This window comes from Chlorocebus sabaeus, chromosome 29, assembly GCF_047675955.1.
Source record: "Chlorocebus sabaeus isolate Y175 chromosome 29, mChlSab1.0.hap1, whole genome shotgun sequence".
NCBI classification, from domain to species: domain Eukaryota; kingdom Metazoa; phylum Chordata; class Mammalia; order Primates; family Cercopithecidae; genus Chlorocebus; species Chlorocebus sabaeus.
Window position 1 is genome coordinate 15,279,683 of NC_132932.1, and position 19,994 is coordinate 15,299,676.

Below are 19,994 nucleotides of genomic sequence, written 5' to 3' on the forward strand. Positions count from 1 at the left end.
GGGCCCTGTGTCATCTACTACCCCGAAAGATCTAGAGGTAAGAGGCCCTGGGCCGAGGTTCAGTGACCCTGCAGGCCAGCCCTGCAACCTCCTCCGACAACAGGGGCTGGTTGCCTCTCTGCCAGCTGAGACAGCCCAGACACACCCCTCCCCAGCCCTAATGATTGTTCTCTTCACCCCTCCCCGCAATCCTCCTCCAACTCCTCCTCTCTGCATGCACCTCAAAGCCAGTACCAAGAACTAGCAAGAGCCCCGGACTCAAAGCTCCGATATAATCAGTCAACTCAGTGAAAACATCCATTCACTGGGAAGAGTCCAGTGGTGTCCTCTGATTCCACGCTGCCAATCCTGTATTCATTTCCTATTGGGGCCCTGAGGAAAGGGGCTAGGGGCCCCTGGTGCCAAGGGAAAATGGGGAGCTGGGGCACGCAGGCCTCACCTGGATGGACCCCAGAGCACAGAACGTGCAGCATGGCTCTTCTGTACTGCTCTCTTTGCTGACTCTCTCTTCTCCAGACACCCTGCTCGAGTCCTTGCCACACACTCCCTGGGGTTGTTGCCTCTCAGGGAAGCACTAGCCTGTTTGTCAGGGCCCCGTATTTCTGCCCTGACTCAGTCCCTAATTTGCTTTTTGAGTCTGGACAAGCCTTCTCTCCTCCGTGGGCTCGTGTTTCTGGAGGAGGTACAGAGTATCAAAGGTCTCTGTTAGTTCTGAAAGTTCAAGATTTAAAGGCTCCTAGAATGGAAACCTCAGGGCCAAGGGCTCCTGTCTGTCCTTTTCTGTCTTCTATCTCTGCTGTGAAGAACCATACCTGGCCAGTAGGTGCTCAGCAGATGTTCGTTGAATGAACGCACCTTTCTAAATCACAAGCTGGCAGAATGGGGGGGCCTTTCTCAAACTCTATCTCTAGAGGTTCACCAGCCCCTATCACCAGGGCCCTTTTGCCCTGTGCTTTGGGCAGGTTCGCACATTGAAGGAGGAGAAGAAGCGTGAGATACATCGGGTACAGAAGCTTGGGAGGAGCTTCTTCAAACTCAAAAACGAGGGGTAAGATGGGGCTGCTGTGACCTGGGAGCAGAACTGGCATTAGAGGGCTGTGGGGGTGGCTTAGAATGCCCCAGGGAGGTGGGTGGATGGAAGGGCTTTGAGGCAGAGGGAGAGAGGTCTGTGCCAGGAGACTGCAAGCCTTGTCATCTGCTTGAGCCTTGGTGTCCCCATCAGCAAAGAGGGAGGAGTGCGGCCGGGCGCGGTGGCTCAAGCCTGTAATCCCAGCACTTTGGGAGGCCGAGACGGGTGGATCACGAGGTCAGGAGATCGAGACCATCCTGGCTAACACGGTGAAACCTCGTCTCTACTAAAAAAAATACAAAAAACTAGCCGGGCGACATGGCGGGCGCCTGTAGTCCCAGCTACACGGGAGGCTGAGGCAGGAGAATGGCGTAAACCTGGGAGGTGGAGCTTGCAGTGAGCTGAGATCCGGCCACTGCACTCCAGCCTGGGTGACAGAGCAAGACTCCGTCTCAAAAAAAAAAAAAAAAAAAAAAAAAAGAGGGAGGAGTGCCCATTGTCAGCCACCCACAGTGCTCTCCATCTGAAAGTGGCTTGGAAGATTGGCTACCATCTGGGTGCGAGGAATCCTTAGCAGTGAGGCCAAGTTTGGGAAGCCTGAGAGGAAGAGCTCTGCACCAATGGGAGGATTTTTTTTTTTTTTTTTTTTTTTTTTTTTTTGAGAATCCAGAGGCTCTTATTGTCTGCTTCCTTTCTCAGCTGAACCCCGGGCCCCAGATCCCCCAGCAGGGCCCTCTGAGGTGGAGGAGCAGCTACAAGATGAGACCAAACACCTAAGGAAGGAGCTGGAGAGTCTGGGAAGACAGCTCCAGGCCGAGGTGGAAAACAATCAGATGTTGAATCTCCTGAACAGGAGACAGGAGGAGAGGATACGTGAGCAGGAGGAGAGGATACGTGAGCAGGAGGAGAGGATACGTGAGCAGGAGGAAAGGATACATGAGCAGGAGGAGAAGCTACATGAGCAGGAGGAGAAGCTCTCTGGGCAGGAGGAGAGGATACGTGAGCAGGAGGAGAAGCTACATGAGCAGGAGGAGAAGCTCTCTGGGCAGGAGGAGAGGATACGTGAGCAGGAGGAGAAGCTACATGAGCAGGAGGAGAAGCTCTCTGGGCAGGAGGAGAGGATACGTGAGCAGGAGGAGAAGCTACATGAGCAGGAGGAGAAGCTCTCTGGGCAGGAGGAGAGGATACGTGAGCAGGAGGAGAAGCTACATGAGCAGGAGGAGCAGCTCTCTGGGCAGGAGGAGAGGATACGTGAGCAGGAGGAGAAGCTACATGAGCAGGAGGAGAAGCTCTCTGGGCAGGAGGAGAGGATACGTGAGCAGGAGGAGAAGCTACATGAGCAGGAGGAGAGGCTCTCTGGGCAGGAGGAGAGGATATGTGAGCAGGAGGAGAGAATACATGAGCAGGATGAGAGGCTATGAGAGCAGGAGTGGTTGCCAGAGCAGGAGAGGCTGCTGGAGGAGGTGAAAAAGCTGTTGGAACGGGAGAGACGGGAGGAGAAGCTGCTAGAGCATGAGAGGCTGCTGAACCAGGTAGAGAAGCTGCTGGAAGAGGAAAGTCTGCAGGAGGAGGAGAGGCTTCCAGAGCAGGAGAGGCTGTTGGAGCAGGTGGAGAAGCTATTGGAACAGGAGAGGTGGCAGGAGGAACAGGAGAGGCTGCTAGACCATGGGAGGCTGCTGGAGCAGGTGGAGGAACTGTTGGAAAAGGAGAGGTTGCGGGAGCAGGATGAGAGACTGCTACAGCAGGTGGAGAAGCTTTTGGAACGGGAGAGGCGACAGGAGGAGCAGAAGAGGCTGCTGGAGGACGAGCAGCTGCTGGACCAAGTGGAGGAGATGCTGGAACAGGAGAGGCTGCGGGACCAGGATCAGAGGCTGTGGGAGCAGGAGACACTGCGGGAGTTGGAGAGGCTGCGGGAGCTGGAGAGGATGCTGGAGCTGGGGTGGGAAGCCCTCTACGAGCAGCAGGCGGAGCCACACAGCAGCTTCGAGGAGCTGGTGGGTTGCCCCAACTGGGGAGCCTGCCCTCCTCCCTAGCCCTCCAAACCTTTGTTTCCCCACCTGTAAAATGGGGCATTGTAGTCCTCACATGAAATGGTACTTCTAAAGGCACCTGTGAGCCACAGCCCTGCTCTGATGGCTGTGGGAGAGAGGGGATGATTTTTCTCACCTGCCTCCACCCTTCCCAGTGCTATGGGAGGCAGACACCAAGTTCTGGGGTCTCCAGCTATAGTGGGTGGCCAATGATTGCTTCTCTCTGTCCAGAACAATGAGAACAAGAGCGCACTGCAGTTGGAGCCGCAAGTAAAGGAGCTGAAGATGCTGGGCGAGCTGAAAGACACGGTAACCTCTGACCCATCCAAGAAGGGCTAGGAGGTGGGCACCAGTCTCTGGGGAGGGGGGGCTGCCAGGCCAGAGGCAGGTGCAGCCTGGGGGCAGGTGACCCCAGAACTCTCCAGGGCAGTCCTATGACTATTTATTGCTTCCTGCCCTCTGAGTTTTAGAGGTGGGGAGCCCTGGGCTCCCCCCAGATCTGGAAATCATCAACCCAGCTAGAGGCATGGAGCCCTCGAGTCACAGGGGAAGACACAGTGGTATAAGAGGTTGTCCGGGTGCGGTGGCTCACGCTTGTAATTCCAGCACTTTGGGAGGCCGAGATGGGCAGATCACGAGGTCAGGAGATCGAGACCATCCTGGCTAACACAGTGAAACCCCGTCTCTACTGAAAAATACAAAAACCTAGCCAGGCGAGGTGGCAAGCGCCTGTAGTCCCAGCTACTGGGGAAGCTGAGGCAGGAGAATGGCATAAACCTGGGAGGCAGAGTTTGCAGTGAGCTGAGATCCGGCCACTGCACTCCGGCCTGGGCAACAGAGCAAGACTCTGCCTCAAAAAAAAAAAAAAAGAAAAAAAAGAGGCTCCTTATGTCGGGTGTGGTGGCTCATGCCTGTAATCCCAGCACTTTGGGAGGCTGAGGCAAGAGAAACACTTGAGGTCAGGAGTTTGGGACCAGCCTGGCCAACATGACAAAACCTCATCTCTACTACAATTTCCAAAAAATAAAATAATAATTAGCCAGGCCTGGTGGTGCATGCCTGTAATCCCAGCTACTCAGGAGGCTGAGACATGAGAATCATTTGAGCCCAGGAGGTGGAGTTTGCAGTGAGCTGAGATCGCACCACTGCACTCCAGCCTGGGACAGAGTGACACTGTCTCAAAACAAAACCAAACGGAAAAACCAAAAAGACTCCTTAGATTCAAACTGGATTCCAGCCTCAGTTCCACTGGTTATCATTCAACTACCTTGCATCTCTACGTCTCTGTTTCCTTAACTTCAAAAGGAAGTTAGCGTTTTCCTTGCAGAGGTGCTGAGGATTAAATGAGATAACACATGGAAACAGCAGGCATGTAGTACACTTAGCAGATGGTGGTTGGCTCTCCTTGCTATTCCACCAGTCTGTGGCCTACAGTTTAAATGGTGCGGAAAAGGATGTGAGATTTGAGGCTGGGGAAGGGCGCATGGGGTTCTAGGCAAGGAAGGCAGTCTCTTAGGCCTGGAGCAAGGGACCAGGGGCCTGGGGAGGCCACAGAGCCCCACAGTGCCCTTGCTACCCTATTAATGGGTCAGGAATCCAGAAGCCAGCTAGCAAATGCCCTCATACCCAGGATCTTCCTGTAGGTGCAGCTGAAGAGCCAAGAGGCTCAGAGTCTGCAGTAGCAGGGAGACCAGTACCTGTGTCACCTGCAGCAGTATGTGGTCGCTTAGCAGCAGGTGGCCACTTATCAGCAGCTGACCTCTGAGAAGGAGGTGCTGCACAGGCAGTTACCCAGCTCCTGGACCAGCTGCAGCAGCAGGAAGCTCAGGGCAAATCAGTGGCTAAGATGGCCCGCCAAAAGTTGCAGGAGACCCCAGGGAGGGAGTTGCTGAGGACAGGGCCCCGAGAGGGACAACGTGGCAACATCCGTGCCTTCTCACCCTCTTTCCTGGCCTCTTAGGAGCACCTGGAAGCTACCAGCCAGCAGAAACAGCAGATAAAGCCCAGTTGAGCCTCATGGTTCTCCCTGGGGAAGGTATGGGAGACCACGCAGAGGAAAAGGCGAGAGCCCCGGGAGGAAAGGGGGACTGTTAGCAGCATAGGATTGAGGAGTTGGAAGAGACCTTTAAGACAGCTGGTCATTATGCCAACCGGGTGTCCGCGCTAAGTTCGGTATCAATATGGTGACCTCCTGGGAGCAGGAGGCCATCAGGTTGCCTAAGGATGGGAGAACTGGCCCAGGTCAGAAAGGGACCAGGTCAGGACTCCCGCACCAATCGGTAGTGGGACTGTGCCTGGGCCGTATAGCAAGATCTTGGTTCTTAAAAGTAAAAATACAGGGCCGGGCGCGGTGGCTCAAGCCTGTAATCCCAGCACTTTGGGAGGCCGAGACGGGCGGATCACGAGGTCAGGAGATCGAGACCATCCTGGCTAACACGGTGAAACCCCGTCTCTACTAAAAAATACAAAAAACTAGCCGGGCGCGGTGGCGGGCGCCTGTAGTCCCAACTACTCGGGAGGCTGAGGCAGGAGAATGGCGTAAACCCGGGAGGTGGAGCTTGCAGTGAGCTGAGATCCAGCCACTGCACTCCAGCCTGGGCGACAGAGCAAGACTCCGTCTCAAAAAAAAAAAAAAAAAAAAAAAAAAGTAAAAATACAGAACAGCTCATTCCCCTCTGGAAATGGGCTGGCTCAGGGCTACACAGTGAGGATGGGGGCAGAGGTGGGCCCCCAGTACTTCCCTTGTTGGGTTGTCTGAGGACCCCTCTGGCCACCCCCTAGAGGAGATGGAGGAGGACATCTGGACAGTGAGGAAGAGGAGGCACCTCAGCCCATGCTGAACATCCCAGGGGACCTGGAGAGCCTGGAGGCCAGGTGAGCCTGACTTTCCCTGCCCCTACTTTGTCACCTTCCTTGGTGGTCCCTCCCAGATCCCCTTATGTTCTTGGTTTCCCTGCCTTCTAATTTCTGTGGACTTTCACTCCTTCCGGAAGCCAGTGGTCAAACACCACTTCACCTGTGACCAACAGGTGCACACTCTGACCCCAAGGGAAGGGGCTGCACTCCACCTCCCTGCCCCGGTTGTTCTGTGTATGTCCCTACAAGAATACTCACCTCTTGCCTTCAGGTGGCATTTTTCAACTTCGCTGGAGCCAGTGCCCAGGAAGAGCAAAAGGTGTGATGCCAGGGCCTGGCTCACCCAGTGGCTTCATCCCAGAGGACCCCAGGGACTGGGCGTGAGTCTGTGTGTGGAGAGACCCACTGAGCCCTACAGGGGGCCATGGAGAAGGTGCAGCTGAGTAGGTCCTGGCATGGGCCAAGAGCGGTGTGGGTGGGGCAAGGCAGGTGTTTCTTGAGATGTGACCCCATTATTTTGGCTCCAGAGCGACTTTATGGAGGACCTGGTAGACCTGAAGGAGCCAATGGAGTAACTAGAGCTTCGATTCATCCACCTCTCGGGACAGACACTATAAGTGAGCAGGAGGCCAGCATACGGCAGGGGGAGCTGTTGGGCCGTCAGAGGGGCCCCAGCCTCTGAGCTGTGTCCTCCTGCAGGAAAGTACATCAGCCAGGGGGCAGTGCCAAAATGCATCACTGGGAGAGGAGGACATCATCAGGCTGGCCCAGGACCAAGAGATGCAAGTAGGGTGTGCAACATCTCTGTGGGAGTGGGAGTGGGGGTGGGGGTGAACTTGGGCACCGGCACCAGCATGACAGCTAAGCACCCCTCCCTCCAGGTGAACCTGCTGGAGCTGCAGGGACAGGTGTTGCGGCTTGTGGGCGACCACAACGAGGGGCATGACAAATTCCTGACCACTGCCCAGAGTCCTGGTGATCAGCCCGCTCTAGGAGCCCCAATCCCCCAGGAGCTTGGGTGTGCTGACAAGCAGGGTGGTGAGTAGAGCCCTCAGGCGGGGTGGGCAGGCAGGAGCAGGGGAGGCTCGCACTGACCTCAGATCCCCTCCTCCCTCTGTCTGAAGATCTTCGTGAGGTGAGCCTCACTGACAGCGTGGAGCCTGCACCAGGAGAGGCCAGAGAGGGTTCTCCCCACGACAACCCCACTGCACAGCAGATCGTGCAGCTGCTTCCTCTAACACAGGACTCCCCAGGAGCACCGAGGCTTGGGCAGCAACCCCTGCATGCCATTCTTTTCACTGTGCCGAGATCAGGGAGATAAACATCACCATCATCTAAGAGCTGGTCAAGAAATTTAAAAACAAACAAACAAAAAATTTTAGGGGTTAATCTCCTACACAATTCATTTACTTCATTTGAATGTTAGAGCCACTCATGTTTATTTGTGTTTCTAACTTAAATTTATTTGTAAAAAGTTACAAAACAGCGGTCTTTCCCTCATGCTCGCTATGGCATCCTTTAGCATTTTTCTTTTTATTTGATAACTGTAGGTCATTAGCACGCATATCGAGTTTGCCCTATGTGGTGGGAGTTCAAACATGCAAAAACCCACTATATGCACAAAACTGTTCTTGCTGGTTTGGAATAGGCTGCCATGCTTTTTTAATGTTATTGCAGCATGTATATTCATTACGGAATTCGAATAAAATTTGCCTATGTTCTGCTATTATGCTTGATCGACTCCTAATCACAGTGAGCTCTTCATTAGCTCAATATGTGGTTTGCCCTCAAGTGCGCTGTTTATTAGTTTGTAATGTGCCACTGTGAGTACTGACATTTACAGTTGTTTGAAGATGGAGCAGTGGAGAGAGCCTTTCCCCCTTTTTCTGTGTATTGGGGATGGGCGTAATAACATTTTGGGAAGCTTTTTAAATCTCCCAAAAGAGGAAAGTGGCCTGCTCTGGCACATGTATGCAGGATAGAATACGTTTCATTTGTTTCGGAGCCAAGAATGAGTGCGTTACTATGGTACTCCCCTTAGGATTTGTATGTGCTCTGGGCTCATGAAGATATTACATCATGAGCTGGGGCAGTTGTACTCCTTTTTGATGACCTAAAAAGGGACTGTGACCTAAAAAGGGATTGTACCACTGTTAATTAGCCAAATTATTTGGTCTAACAGTTTTTCTTTATCGTTCTGAAACTGGGTTTTTCTAATACATTGATACATTATTTCAAAGGTATTTTGATAGTTCAAATCCCTTCACTTTTACCCTGACACATATAAATGACTAGGAATGACCTTCAGATAGCGTTTAGCATCTGTAACCTATCTGACAATAATGTGTTCATCAGGTACCTATGGATTAAATCACATACTGGCATATTTAAGCTGAATGTCAGTCTGAAAAATAAATGTGCTATATTACCTGAAATACCACTCTTTGGGTAGGTATTTTGTCATATGTTTAAGAAAAGGCTAAAAAGAATGGAAATCCTATGACAATAACTTAAGTCTTTCTTCAAAGTGCATGCAGTCTTCGCAATACCTCATTCAGCCAAGTATTTGTTCTCTTCCTCATTCAGTATAAGGCAGCTTTCAATTTGCTTAGAAGGCAACATTAGAAGGTTAGAGTTCAGTAGAAACATAGAATTTTAAAGTGTGAGTTCAACTGAATAAATTTGAATTTCTGTAGGAAGTAAAAAATCAAAATGCCTATTGAAAGACTGCAATATACGCTAATTATTTTAAAGTGTTTGATTAAGCCTGATAGGTTTTCCCAAAATGAAAAAAACTCAGTTCTAAAACCAAAGCTGCTTTGTACAAAACATGAAAATGTAAATCACCCCATCCATAATAGCTTCTCTAAAACTTTATGTTGCAGTCACTTTCAAATAACTATTCAAAAATGTAACTGCTGTATTAATGTCTTGAAATAAGTTAAAACATTTTAAACTATGAACACCATAGTTTAAAACAAAGAATCTAGGGGAAGGAAAAGTAGAGAAAGAAATGCCAATTCCAGTCCAACGCTTTATTTGCCAAGTTTTCTTAGAATTACTTTTACCAACTTATGATTTCTGGTAAACAGAATATATAATGGAAATACTGACTTTTGTCTAAAGTGGCATTCTTGACTGCTTCTGTGATGCTACTGTAATGTAACAAATTATGAAATTCTTGCAAGGTGCTGTTTTTGCCTTAAAATATAGTGTGTCTTGAAAACTCTAGTATTAAAGGTATTGAGACTGTGCAAATGCCGGGAACACTGGCATGAGATAATCAGTTTTTATTCTCACAAACTTGTAACTATGTAAGTGTGTTTATTAAAAGAACATAAACTAAAAAGTTACAGGAATTAAAAGTTGTGGGATGAAAAAGTTATGGGATAAAAAATACGGTGGAAAAGTTGTGGCAAAAAAGTTGTGAAAAAAAGTAAAAAAAATTTTATGGAAAGTTTTTTTTAAAAAAAGTTATGAAAAAGAAGTTACTGGATTTAAAAAAACATTATGGAATAAAAATAAATAAAAGCAGGCCCCTGTCAGCATAAGCCTGGGGAAGTGGGTCTGCAGTCTTCACCCCCACCATGTCCCTACAACCCCTTCCCAGTCACCCCTTTACCATTAGGGTAGCAACACAAGACTCCTGTCTAATGGAGGGAGAAAAACAGACCCTTTACCACCTTGACCAAGGCTGAGTCCTTACATTTCTGGATGATGATGTTTGTTATTTAAGAGCCAGAGGTTGATGGAGTTGGTTTGTTTGGAGGAGGTGTGATGGCCTCCTTACCTTTCCCTCAGGGGGGCTCCCATCTTCTTACTCAGAGAGGCAGCTGAGGCGGGAAAGTGGAGCCATCTGTAGACCAGGCGAGGGCACGGGCTGCTGGGGGTGACCCGCCCTTCCCCCATGTACATACTGTATCTGTGTAACATTCTGTATGTATCGTACCTAGCGGAGGTTGCAGCTGGCAAATGAGGAAGAGGTTCTTATAATTATTTGCAGCTGAGAAACTTATTTATTGCTAGCATAGGAGCGAGGAAGGAGGCGGGGAAGGAGGCATGGCTCCCTGGTGATGGGACTCCTGTTTTCTTTGCTTTTATTTGGGAATAAATGAATTTAGCCATACTGCTCAGCCTGGTATGTTCCCGTTTCCCTCAGTGGGTCCTGCAGTTTGTCCCATTGAAAGAGGAGCCCCAGAGTGTTTGAGCATGTCCAGTTGGGCTGTTGGGGATCTTCCAGGCCTGTTGCCTGGATGCTGCCTGGTGAAACCTGGTGGATTTCACGGGGACTGCCATGGCGCCTAATGGGCACAGTGCAGCCCTGACAGCTAACAGGTTCAGAAGACTGATCTAGCTGTGGCCGGGAAGACAACACCAGCACCCGAGGGCACTGACTTTCACCCACCCCAGGTGTCTTCCATTCCATCCCCCAGCCTCCCTCGCCTGTCTGCACCAGGTGGTCTGTCTGTCCAGAGTGCAGGCTGCCCCACAGGCTCCCTCCAGGCTGAGTTCACAGCCCTGACCCCTAGTGGCCAGAGTCGGCGTCACAGGATAAGAGCCAGCTAAGCTCCAGGGACTTCCTAGGAAAAGAGTCCCCTGGAAAGGGTGTGACCTTTTCACCGCTCCCAAAAGTACCCTAAAAATGGCTTGGACTTTTCCCTCCCCTGAGCTCCACAGAGAGCACAGCCAGCAGAGGACACATTCTCTGTCAACCAGAAATGGGCTGGAGTCTCAGCCGAGGGACAGCAGGACTGGAAGAGACTGTCAGTCCACACAGCTGCCTGCACAGCACCCCCATGCTTGCCCAGAATGGCGGGAAGGATGGCGGGGGTTGGCTGTCCACAGGCCGGGCATGACAGGGAGGCTCCCTGGAGGTGGTGCACTTTGGAGGGGCAATGTCAGGAGACAGCTTCCTCTTGTTGGGCCACAAGACTCCCAAGGACAGCACAAGGACTGATTCCCATGGCTAGAGGCGAGGCAGTCGGCCACGTGTGTGTGTGTGTGTGTGTGTGTGTGAGAGAGAGAGAGAGAGAGAATTTACAGCTATTTATAGAACAGGGCAGGGGCATACCACAGAGGGGGCACAAGTTTTCAGCAACGGTCACAGCTGGATGTGTCATCTCACCACTACAACAGACTAAGTCACAGATGAAGGGGGCTGGCTTTGGGGCTGTGGGAGCCACTATCAAGTCACAGGACACCCACCCATGCAGGCTTGGAAAGGGAAGTCTCTGAGAAGAGGAGGGATCTGTTCAGAGGTGAAGGGGGGCCTGGGGCTCTCAGGACGGGATGGACTTGCCTGACCCAATCAGCTGGCATTGGAGAGAATGCAGAGAGAAAACAGGTTAGAGAAAAGCCAGAGCTGGTGAGGGAAGTGCAGAGCATGGGTGCACCGTAGCAGCTGTGAGAGGGCTGGAAAGGGGAGGGTGTAAGTGTGGGCATGGCAGGGTTCCTGGAAAAGAGAGGCTGGAAGGGAAAGGGGAGAAAGATGGAGGGAGAAGCCAGAGCTTCATAGGTAGTGCCCAGGGGCTGCAGCGGCCCTCCCCACCCCACACACGCTGACCTCTCTCATGGCACCCAGGCAGTCCACCCACAGTTCAGACCAATGCCAGCCCCCAGGATTCCCTCTTCTCTGGTCACCCTGTCTTCCAACCCACCTCTTGCTTGGGGAGCCCCACCCAACAGCCACCAGGCCTGATAGAGAAGGAACACTGCTTGAAACAAAATGGTGAAGCTATAAGGGATGGATGGCTGGACTGAGCGCCAGAGGCCCCTCTGGGCAGTCAGAAAGCCCAGGGTCCTCTGAGGAACCCTGGGGAAGGCAAGGAGGACAGGTAGCTGGATGCCACTGGGCATAGACTTGTAAGTCTAAGAGGGGAGCCTCAACTGGTAGGCAGCGGGCTGCAGGTTGCATAGGTGAGGCTGGGCCCATCCTGCTCAGAACAGCAGAAAAGGAAGAGTCCGTGGAAGGACAGGCAGGTGGGCTCGCTAGGCGGAGCTCGGCTGGGCCAGCAGGCACTGTGGTCTCCTTGGCTGAATAGCACAGGCGACCCCTAGGAGCAACAGGCCAAGGTGAGTGAGCCTGCTGGTCGGCGGTAGTGCTTCAGCGGGGGCCAGGGACCCTGCCTTCAGTCCACGCTAGCAGCTATGATGGTACCTGGGAGGGAGGGAAGGGGGCTATGTCTCCCTGCCCGGTCTGTGAAGTGTGTTGTGGGATGACTGTGTGTATGGGACTCTCAGGCTTTTATACTGGATCACCACTGAATTGCTGACAGATAGAGGATGTGGGACCCTAACTATCACCCTTAATCTGCAGTGGATTTGGCTCTCGGCACTCCCAGGCTGGGAGCTGGATACCTGCCCTGGCAGCATGACTCAGACTGCATGACAGGTACAGCGTGCCCAGGATGATGTGCCTAGGCCTCTGACTGCCTCAGAGTCCAGCCCTACACACAAGCCCCTCCAAGCTCCCAGCCCCTACACCATAAACCACGAGCTCTGTGCCCTCTCTGATGGCTCCACATCTGCCAGCTTGGGCATGGAGCCTTTTCTAGGAGCCCCCAGGCTCAGCCATGGAGACCTTGAGCAGTGGCACTGAGTCCCATGGCTCGCAGGGAGGGAAGTGAGACAGCCAGCAGCACAAGGACAGAAAGAGGAAAGAGCAAGTCTGCAGCTCCAGAAGGGAGGGGCAGGGAGCCTGGCTCTGAGTCCCCAGGTGTGCCCCCCGTGTGGAGCTGAGGCAGCAGGGCGGGCAGACCTTTCATGCAGCAGGCAGCAAGGCATGTACCTACCAAGGCTGACGCTCCTCGGGGAGCACCATTAGTGATTCTGAAAGACAGCATCAAATCACATGGCAGGTCACACACATGGGTGGGGCAGGCCTGAGGGTGGGGGACACACAGGCACACGCCGGAGTGTGCACGCACATGCTGTGAGGCCCCACGGCCCGCATGCCCACACTAACACACATGCCCACAAACAACACGCATACGCCGCCTTCTCTGCCACCTGCAGGTGCCCAGCACCCTCACCGGCCGGCTTGTGCCGCATGGATCTGGGACGTGCAGCCAGTCGGCACATTGAAGCACATGCGTGGGAAGAGTCACAGCACAGATGCTCACCTGCACACAGAGGCATTTGCACCAGCTCCCTGCACACTCGTGCCTGGTGTGCTCAGAGGACCACCCACGCTGCTCATGGAGACAGGGCTTGCTCACTAATGTCCAGCTGTCATTTCTCCACCTAAGAGCCTTCCATGGTTCCCTACTGCCTACAGCATTGAACCCCAACAAGTCACACTCTTCAGACTTTGAAAGTTCTCCACCCTATGCCCCATCTTCCCCACAGAGTTCTTCCTCATTCTGTCTCTGTTCCCTGCTTTGGCCAGGGGCTATCCTCGATGTGACCCACACTACACCTCTGCCCATGGCAGCTTTTTACCCAGTTATCCTCCAATTCCTCACCACGTAAGCCTATCTCAGTCATGCCCCGGACTGCATTGAAGCCAGCCTGCCTTGAAGAAGTTCTCCCAGACTGCCCTTTTCCCCAAGGTAGGGTCATGATTTGTCAAATGTTTAGCGTGTGTTAGCAAGACTGGAGTCGCAGCAGGCATCAAACCTTACATCCCATATGTCACACCTCACCATAGACCTGGGTGCCAAACAGCCTGATGAGTCTGAACTCACGTTGGCAGTTAGCAAAGTGCTCCTACGGCTGCATCGGCAGTTAACATAGCATCCCTATGGCCACTGTCTCCCTGGATCTCCACAGCCATCCTAGGAGAAAGGCAGATCATCATCATTTGATAGAAGGGATACTGAAGCTCTGGGAGGAAAGGGGACTTGCCTAAAGCCCCAGGGTGAAGCAGCAAATCTGGACTCTCATAGACAGCCTAGAGTTGCCAGCATTCCCTTACGATCTGTGCCCTTGGGCCTGGCTTAATTTCTTCCTCTCCAAAGAGCCATCTGTAGGCCAGAGGCTGGCAAAGCCTGACTCATCACTGGATGCCAGTTCCTTTGCCTGACTTTCAGTGATTCCTATCTTACCCTGGGGTTTTGTGTTTCTTGTCTCAACACTATCATTTCTCATTCCTCCACAAGTTGAATTGCTCACTCCAGCCACTTGAAGCATGCTCTTCTGGACACAGTTAACTCTATGCACATGGCTGGTGCTAAAAAGAAACAAAGAGCGTTATGTCAATTTCATTGATTAACAAAACTGATGGCTCCACTACAAAGTAAAGTTGATACTGCCTGGGCCTCTGAGTTCAACAGCCTTTTAGACAAATGGCTCCGAGCTAAAACATGAGCATGCACGCATTCGCATCTGTCTCGGTCTGATGACATAATCTGGGTATCGGTTGTTATCCTTGAGCATTTTCCTGCCTCATTAATGCATGTGTAGCTAGCACAATAATAATCATAGCTATTAATGGCTAAAGCTGAGGGCCTTCCTGAGCCAGGTAGTGGCTTTAAAAACTTTAAAGTGGCTTTTAAAACTTTAACAGCTAAAGCTGAGGGCTTTCCTGAGCCAGATAGGGGCTTTAAAACCTTTAAAGTTTTCACATAGGCTCTCATTGAATAATTTCTGCTTTTCAAACCAAGAAACTGAGACTTACTATCACATTTGGGATTAAGTTAAAAAAAAAAAAAGAAAGAAAGAAAGAAAGAAACTGTGGCTTAAACCTGTCAAGTATTTCAAAGCCAGCAAGTGGCTAAATTGGAACTTGAACCCAGGCAGTGTAGCCCTGGGATCCTGTGCCCTTACCCAGTATCCAGTGTTGGCTACACAAAACTCATGAGTACATGTTTTCAACTATAGTTTAAGGGGGTGACAAATTTTTCACTGTATTTTATGTAGGTGACTTTCAGTTAGGGGGTATTCTACTTACACCATCTATTGAGCTGGATATTAACTGAGAACAAACAGAAACTAATAAACTCTGAAAAACATAAAAGATGAGCAACATGATGTCACTGCAAAAGACAAAACAGCACATAGCCTTCTTGTGACTGTATTTTGCTGACAGTCCACGAGCTAATACTCAGCCTGAACTCAGCAGTGCTGTTCCCTTGGGAGACACACACAAACACACGGACACACACACACAACGTGTTGGTGGTTTTGTGCCTCCCTGCCAAAACACACATACATTGGTGGTTGTGCCGCCAGGAGCCTCCAGTCTGCCAGTGTGAGGAACGGACCAGATGGGTCCAGTAGTGTTGGGTCAAGGCGAGGAGAGGACAGCTGGAAGCGCGCCCATGCTCTGGACTCCTGCACCCGCCGAAATGGGTGCTCACGGGGCGCGCGGGAGTGAGGGGTGAGGGGTCAGGGGTGAGGGGTGAGAGGGAGGGGGACGGGGTGGAGGCAGCCCCTTCCCAGGCGGCAGCGGGGGCGGTGGTGCTGTTACCCTTTTAAGCTGCCGCTTCACAGGAGCCGCGCTTCCTGCCGGTGGAGTAGGTTACAAGGGGAGCAGCCGCCCAGGGGCCGCCCCACAGCTCCCGGCAGAGGACTCGGTGTCCCTTGCGGTTTTCCTGCCGTGCTCCAACTAGAGTCAAGGCAGCGGGAAGAGGCGGAGCGGCGAGAGCGCCGCCCAGCGGCCCCACCCAGTGGTCGCGGCCATAACAGCGGCTACTCCCCGGCTCACCTCCCGCTCCCCTGCCGCCGGAGAGGAGGGTAAGATGTCCGTGTCTGTGTGTCCGTGCCGTGTCAGCGCCCAGTGGTGGCCCCAAGGGGCAGGGCGAGGGTGAGAGGAGGCTCCGGAAGTACCCGGACAAAGGGGAGCCTGCCCGGGAGAGGCCCCGGTTCCCCGGGCGGGGAGAACGCGCCCCTTTCTCCTGTGACTGGCCCGCCCCGATCGCCGGGACTGCGGGAGGCTTGGGTGGGAGGAGGCGGAGGGCGCGTCTCTCTATCTCCTTGCGGGGGGCTGGCTTGGGGGCTGCTGGCACCTCTCGCCCTCGTCCCCGAGCCCCGAGCTGGGAGCCCGCGTCGCCCGCAGCCCTTTCGGGGCCCATGATCGCCCTCAGTCAGCCGGCCTGCTCCCCGGAACCGCGACGGGGTGTGGCAGGGCGGCTCCAGCTGATGTTTGAGCCCAGGCGTGGAAGGGGAAAGGCCTTTAAGATTTTCGGTTTTTTGACAGGGCGCAGTGGCTCTTTCCTGTAATCCTAGCACTTTGGGAGGCTGAGGGGGGTGGATCACCTGAGGTCAGGAGTTCTAGACCAGCCTGGCCAACATGGTAAAACCTTGTCTCTACTAAAAATATAAAAGTTAGCTGGGCATGGTGGCAGGCGCTTGTTGAGGTGGAGCCTCACTCTGTCGCCCAGGCTGGAGTGCAGTGGGCGATCTCGGCTTACTGCAGCCTCCTTCTCTTGACAATCCATAGGTTCAAGCAATTCTCCTGCCTCAGCCTCCCCAGTAGCTGGGATTACAGGCGCCTGCCACCATGCCTGGCTAACTTTTGTGTTGTTTACTTTCACCATGTTGGCCAGGCTGGTCTCGAACTCCTGACCTCAAATGACCCACCTCTGCCTCCCAAAGTTGTGTGATTACAGACCTGAGCCACCTCACGAGGACCCAAGGCCCTTAAGTGTAAAGGCCTCATTCTTCAGTCAGGTTTTCCTTGTTCCTGCATGTTCAGCCAATCGTTTTTAACTTTGTGTTTAAGGAGAAACTAACAATGAACACGGACTCCTTGAGGTAGAAAAAGTTAGAATGCAGCCTCTGGTGCTGTTTGAGAGATCCCTGTCTCTCCGGCGGGGCCGCTGCTGTGTTCTGGAAAGGCGCATTGTACCGTGGATGCGGCAGGTAAGAGTCCTGTACAGGCCCTCTGCCCGCTTTTCCTTTCAGGCTTCTGTATCAGCTATTCTTCCTCTATAGAATGTGCCCCTGACAGCCACCCCCTAACCCTACCCAATTTGGCTTTGCATGTCTGACCATCAAGGCTCTTCTGGGTCATATTTAGTTCATGCTGATATTTCCCCTTCCTCCCCTCTTTCGTCCTTACTATTTTTGCGTTGGTCATGTTATGCTGTGTTCTGTAAGGCTTTTAAAAAAAAGTTTATGGTGGCAGGGGAGAATGTTTTATAATTATGCTTTGTGCCTTTTATCTCCTACTCAATAAATACTTGGGAAATATTTGTTTTGTTGAATGTCTGACCCTATCCTAGCTATGTTGTGCTGGAACAAAAATCTTAACTGCTTTGTAAGTTAACTGCTAAGAATTTGTCAAAAGTGCAGAGATAACATCAACAACTTGTCGTGGATAGTACAAAAAGTCTCTAAGGGCTTGCTGGAAGTCTGTAAATTGACTTCATATGAAAGAGAGTGTAAGAAGTGAAAATGTAAAGCATGACTGGAGAGTCGGAGTCATGAAGCCAGGGTCCCTTTCTCCAGATCCTTTGTAACAGTCTTATGTGATCTCTTCTAGAAGATCGTTCTGAAAGATAATGCCAACTCGGAACCTAGGAAACCCTCCAGTGGGTTTCTGCAGCTTAGGTGGTTCAAATCCTCATCAGCACCTTTCCTTTCTTGCCTCAGTTTTTGCTTCCAATGATGTTCTCAGTAGCTGTAATTGCTCTCGGTCTTTGAATCCTTAAGCATTTTTTTAGATGACAGGGATATATGTGCATTTTATTTTACCAAGTGTTAGAATTTTTGTTCTGCTTTTGTGGGCTCTGGGTTAGCTACGTGGTTGTTGTAAAATGATTAGCAGGGAAAACCGTGTGTGTGTCTGTGTGTGTGTGTGTGTTTTAAGTTTCTTTTGTTGTCAGAGGACTTATAATTTTATTTTATATGATAATTCTGTCAATTTACTTTATTCTCCACCCCATATTTATTGAACGACAAAGTATGAAAGTATTGTGTCCCATAACCAGCCTTCAGAAGAATCACAACTGCTGTGTATCTGAAATTTTTTTTTTTTTTTTTTTTGTGGGGGCAGAGTGTCACTCTATCAGCCAGGCTGGAGTGCAGTGGTGCGATCTTAACTCACTGGAACCTCTGCCAGCCAGGCTCAAGTGATTTTCCTGCCTCAGCCTCCTGAGTAGCTGGGATTACAGGCATCTGCTACCGCAGCTGGCTAATTTTTGTAGTATTAGTAGAGATAGGTTTCACCATGTTGGCCAGGCTTGTCTTGAACTCCTGACTTCGTGATCTGCCTGCCTCAGCCTCCCAAAGTGCTGGGATTACAGACGTGAGCTACTGCACCCGCCTGAACTTTCAAGAAGAAGTTTCTGTATCAGCTTTCAAAAAATTATGATATCAAAAGATAGCCATGCCCTACATTTAGAAAGATACAGAAACTGAACATACTGGCAGGCAGTTTTGCTTGTTGGTGCTTGAGATAGAGCTACACGTTGGTCTCAGTGGATTTATGGAGAAAAATAGATACAGAAAGTTGTTTCTAAATAAGACCAAAAAATCCTTTCTTAAGCAGTGACAGGTAAAGAGGTTGCCTTGCTAACCTTGAATTGTGTTGCCCTTGATTGAGACGGATGTATGGTGGGGATGGTAGTGGTGATAAACCTGTTTGAAATTTGTCTGCTTCTAGTAAGCTTTGTGGTAACTGTCACAGACAACTTCATCCTCACAGGCCTTAAAATTACTATAAAACTAATAGAATGGAGGAGAAAGAAAGGACCTAAATACTTAGATGCTTAAATAATTGTTCTGTGTTTTCATAACCGGTGAAAAAGAACAGTGTTAGAATCACTTAAACACTCCATGTAAGGAACACTGCCTGAATTTATATTGCTATTTTTGACCATCATTTACTGTTTAAAAACAGGCATATTGTAGGTCATATTTTAAAGACAAATAGAACACTTATCTTTTCAAGATGGTTATAAAGCTTAACCTTATCAAAATTACAAAATGTAAAGCATATTCTTGAAAAATATTAATGCATAGGTTTAAATATAGGTCATCATTTTAGATGTCTTTCAAAAAAGATCATCTCTTAAATATTAAACTGAACAAACATTGAACATATTGTAGAGTTTGTGCTCAGGGTGAAGTTTCCTGGGGTGATGGATGTTTTATAATATGGATAACAAAAACCTATTTTAAGAAGTTTAGAAAATTTTTAGGCAAAACTAGAAAATCATACTGATAATTCTACCACTCAGAAGGTACCACCATGAGAATTTTTTATCTTTCCAGTCCTCTGCTCATCTCTTTTCTCCTGTGCTCGTATGTGTTCCCTCTCCCTTAAAACAATCAGATTTTGTTTTTGTAATCTGCGTTCTCACTCAACAATATGGTAGATCTGTGTCATAAGTTACTCCTCTACACAGTGCCTTCAGTTATTCTGTGGTTGTGTTGGATGACTATACCATCTAGTCATTCGTGTTTCCTGGTACTGAATACATAGGGGTGAGTGGGTGAGTGAGTGAGTGACTGTGTGTGTGTGTGGGTGTGGGTGTGTTTTCTACCTTAACTAATGCTTTGGACATCAATAGGTAGAGCTAAATCCTTGAAACCTTCCAAGAGGTGGCTTTCAGTTCTCATTGCTGATTTGTTTTCTAGAGATGGAACAAATTATATTGTATGGAAAAAAAATTTTTTGAGATGAAGTCTCCCTCTTGTCACCCAGGCTGGAGTGCAAAGGCATGATCTTGACTCACTACAACGTGCACCTCCCAGGTTCAAGTGATTCTCCTGCCTCAGCCTCCTGAGTAACTGGGATTACAGGTGCCTGCCATCATGCCCAGATAATTGTTGTAATTTTAGTAGAGATGGGGTTTCACCATGTTGGCCAGGCTGGTCTGGAACTCCTGACCTCAGGTGATCCACTCACCTTGGCCTCCCAAAGTGCTGGGATTCATGAATGAACCACCCCACCCAGCCTTTTTTTCTTCTAGGTACCAGCTGTTATATATCAGATTGGTAAAAATGTTAGAAAGTGTGCAATGAAATGGGCATTCTCACAGTCATGGCAGAAAGTATAGTTATCTTTGACTTTCTAGAAAGCAGACTGGCATTCTAGAAACTTGCCTAACCTCTTCCCATTTAGGCAAGATGAATTCTGACCACCCCTCAGT

The 19,994-nt window shown here is 50.5% G+C and overlaps 2 protein-coding genes, 2 long non-coding RNA genes and 1 pseudogene across 7 annotated transcripts in view; 4 read left to right on the plus strand and 1 right to left on the minus strand.

Annotated features, from left to right (window-relative positions):
* Positions 1 to 380: 380 nt before the first annotated feature.
* Positions 381 to 5,197, plus strand: LOC103231504 (uncharacterized). The gene is given in 2 exon segments (XM_073012992.1): positions 381 to 3,063; positions 3,331 to 5,197. Coding segments are annotated over 2 exon segments (1,269 nt in total). The 5' UTR covers positions 381 to 1,902; the 3' UTR covers positions 3,439 to 5,197.
* Positions 5,198 to 5,748: 551 nt separating this feature from the next.
* On the plus strand, positions 5,749 to 10,189 carry LOC140710676 (uncharacterized). The gene is made up of 2 exons (XR_012091800.1): positions 5,749 to 6,993; positions 7,080 to 10,189. It is a non-coding gene; the product is annotated as an uncharacterized lncRNA (long non-coding RNA).
* On the minus strand, positions 9,260 to 15,267 carry LOC140710677 (uncharacterized). The gene is made up of 2 exons (XR_012091801.1): positions 14,001 to 15,267; positions 9,260 to 13,730 (listed from the first exon to the last, which is right to left on the minus strand). It is a non-coding gene; the product is annotated as an uncharacterized lncRNA (long non-coding RNA).
* A 101-nt stretch (positions 15,268 to 15,368) lies between these two features.
* LOC103231197 (ubiquitin-conjugating enzyme E2 Q2-like) overlaps positions 15,369 to 19,994 on the plus strand; it is a 43,617-nt gene continuing 38,991 nt past the window's right edge. For 3 of the 4 annotated variants that reach the window (XM_073012994.1, XM_073012993.1, XM_007990471.3), the window contains exons 1-2: positions 15,398 to 15,630; positions 16,619 to 16,758. In XM_073012994.1, the coding sequence (XP_072869095.1) occupies positions 16,666 to 16,758 (93 nt within the window). In that variant the 5' untranslated portion in view covers positions 15,398 to 15,630; positions 16,619 to 16,665. Of the gene's footprint in view, positions 15,631 to 16,618; positions 16,759 to 19,994 lie in introns of all 4 variants that reach the window. The other variant, XM_073012995.1, reaches the window with a different exon arrangement.
* On the plus strand, positions 15,635 to 16,605 carry LOC140710653 (uncharacterized; annotated as a pseudogene).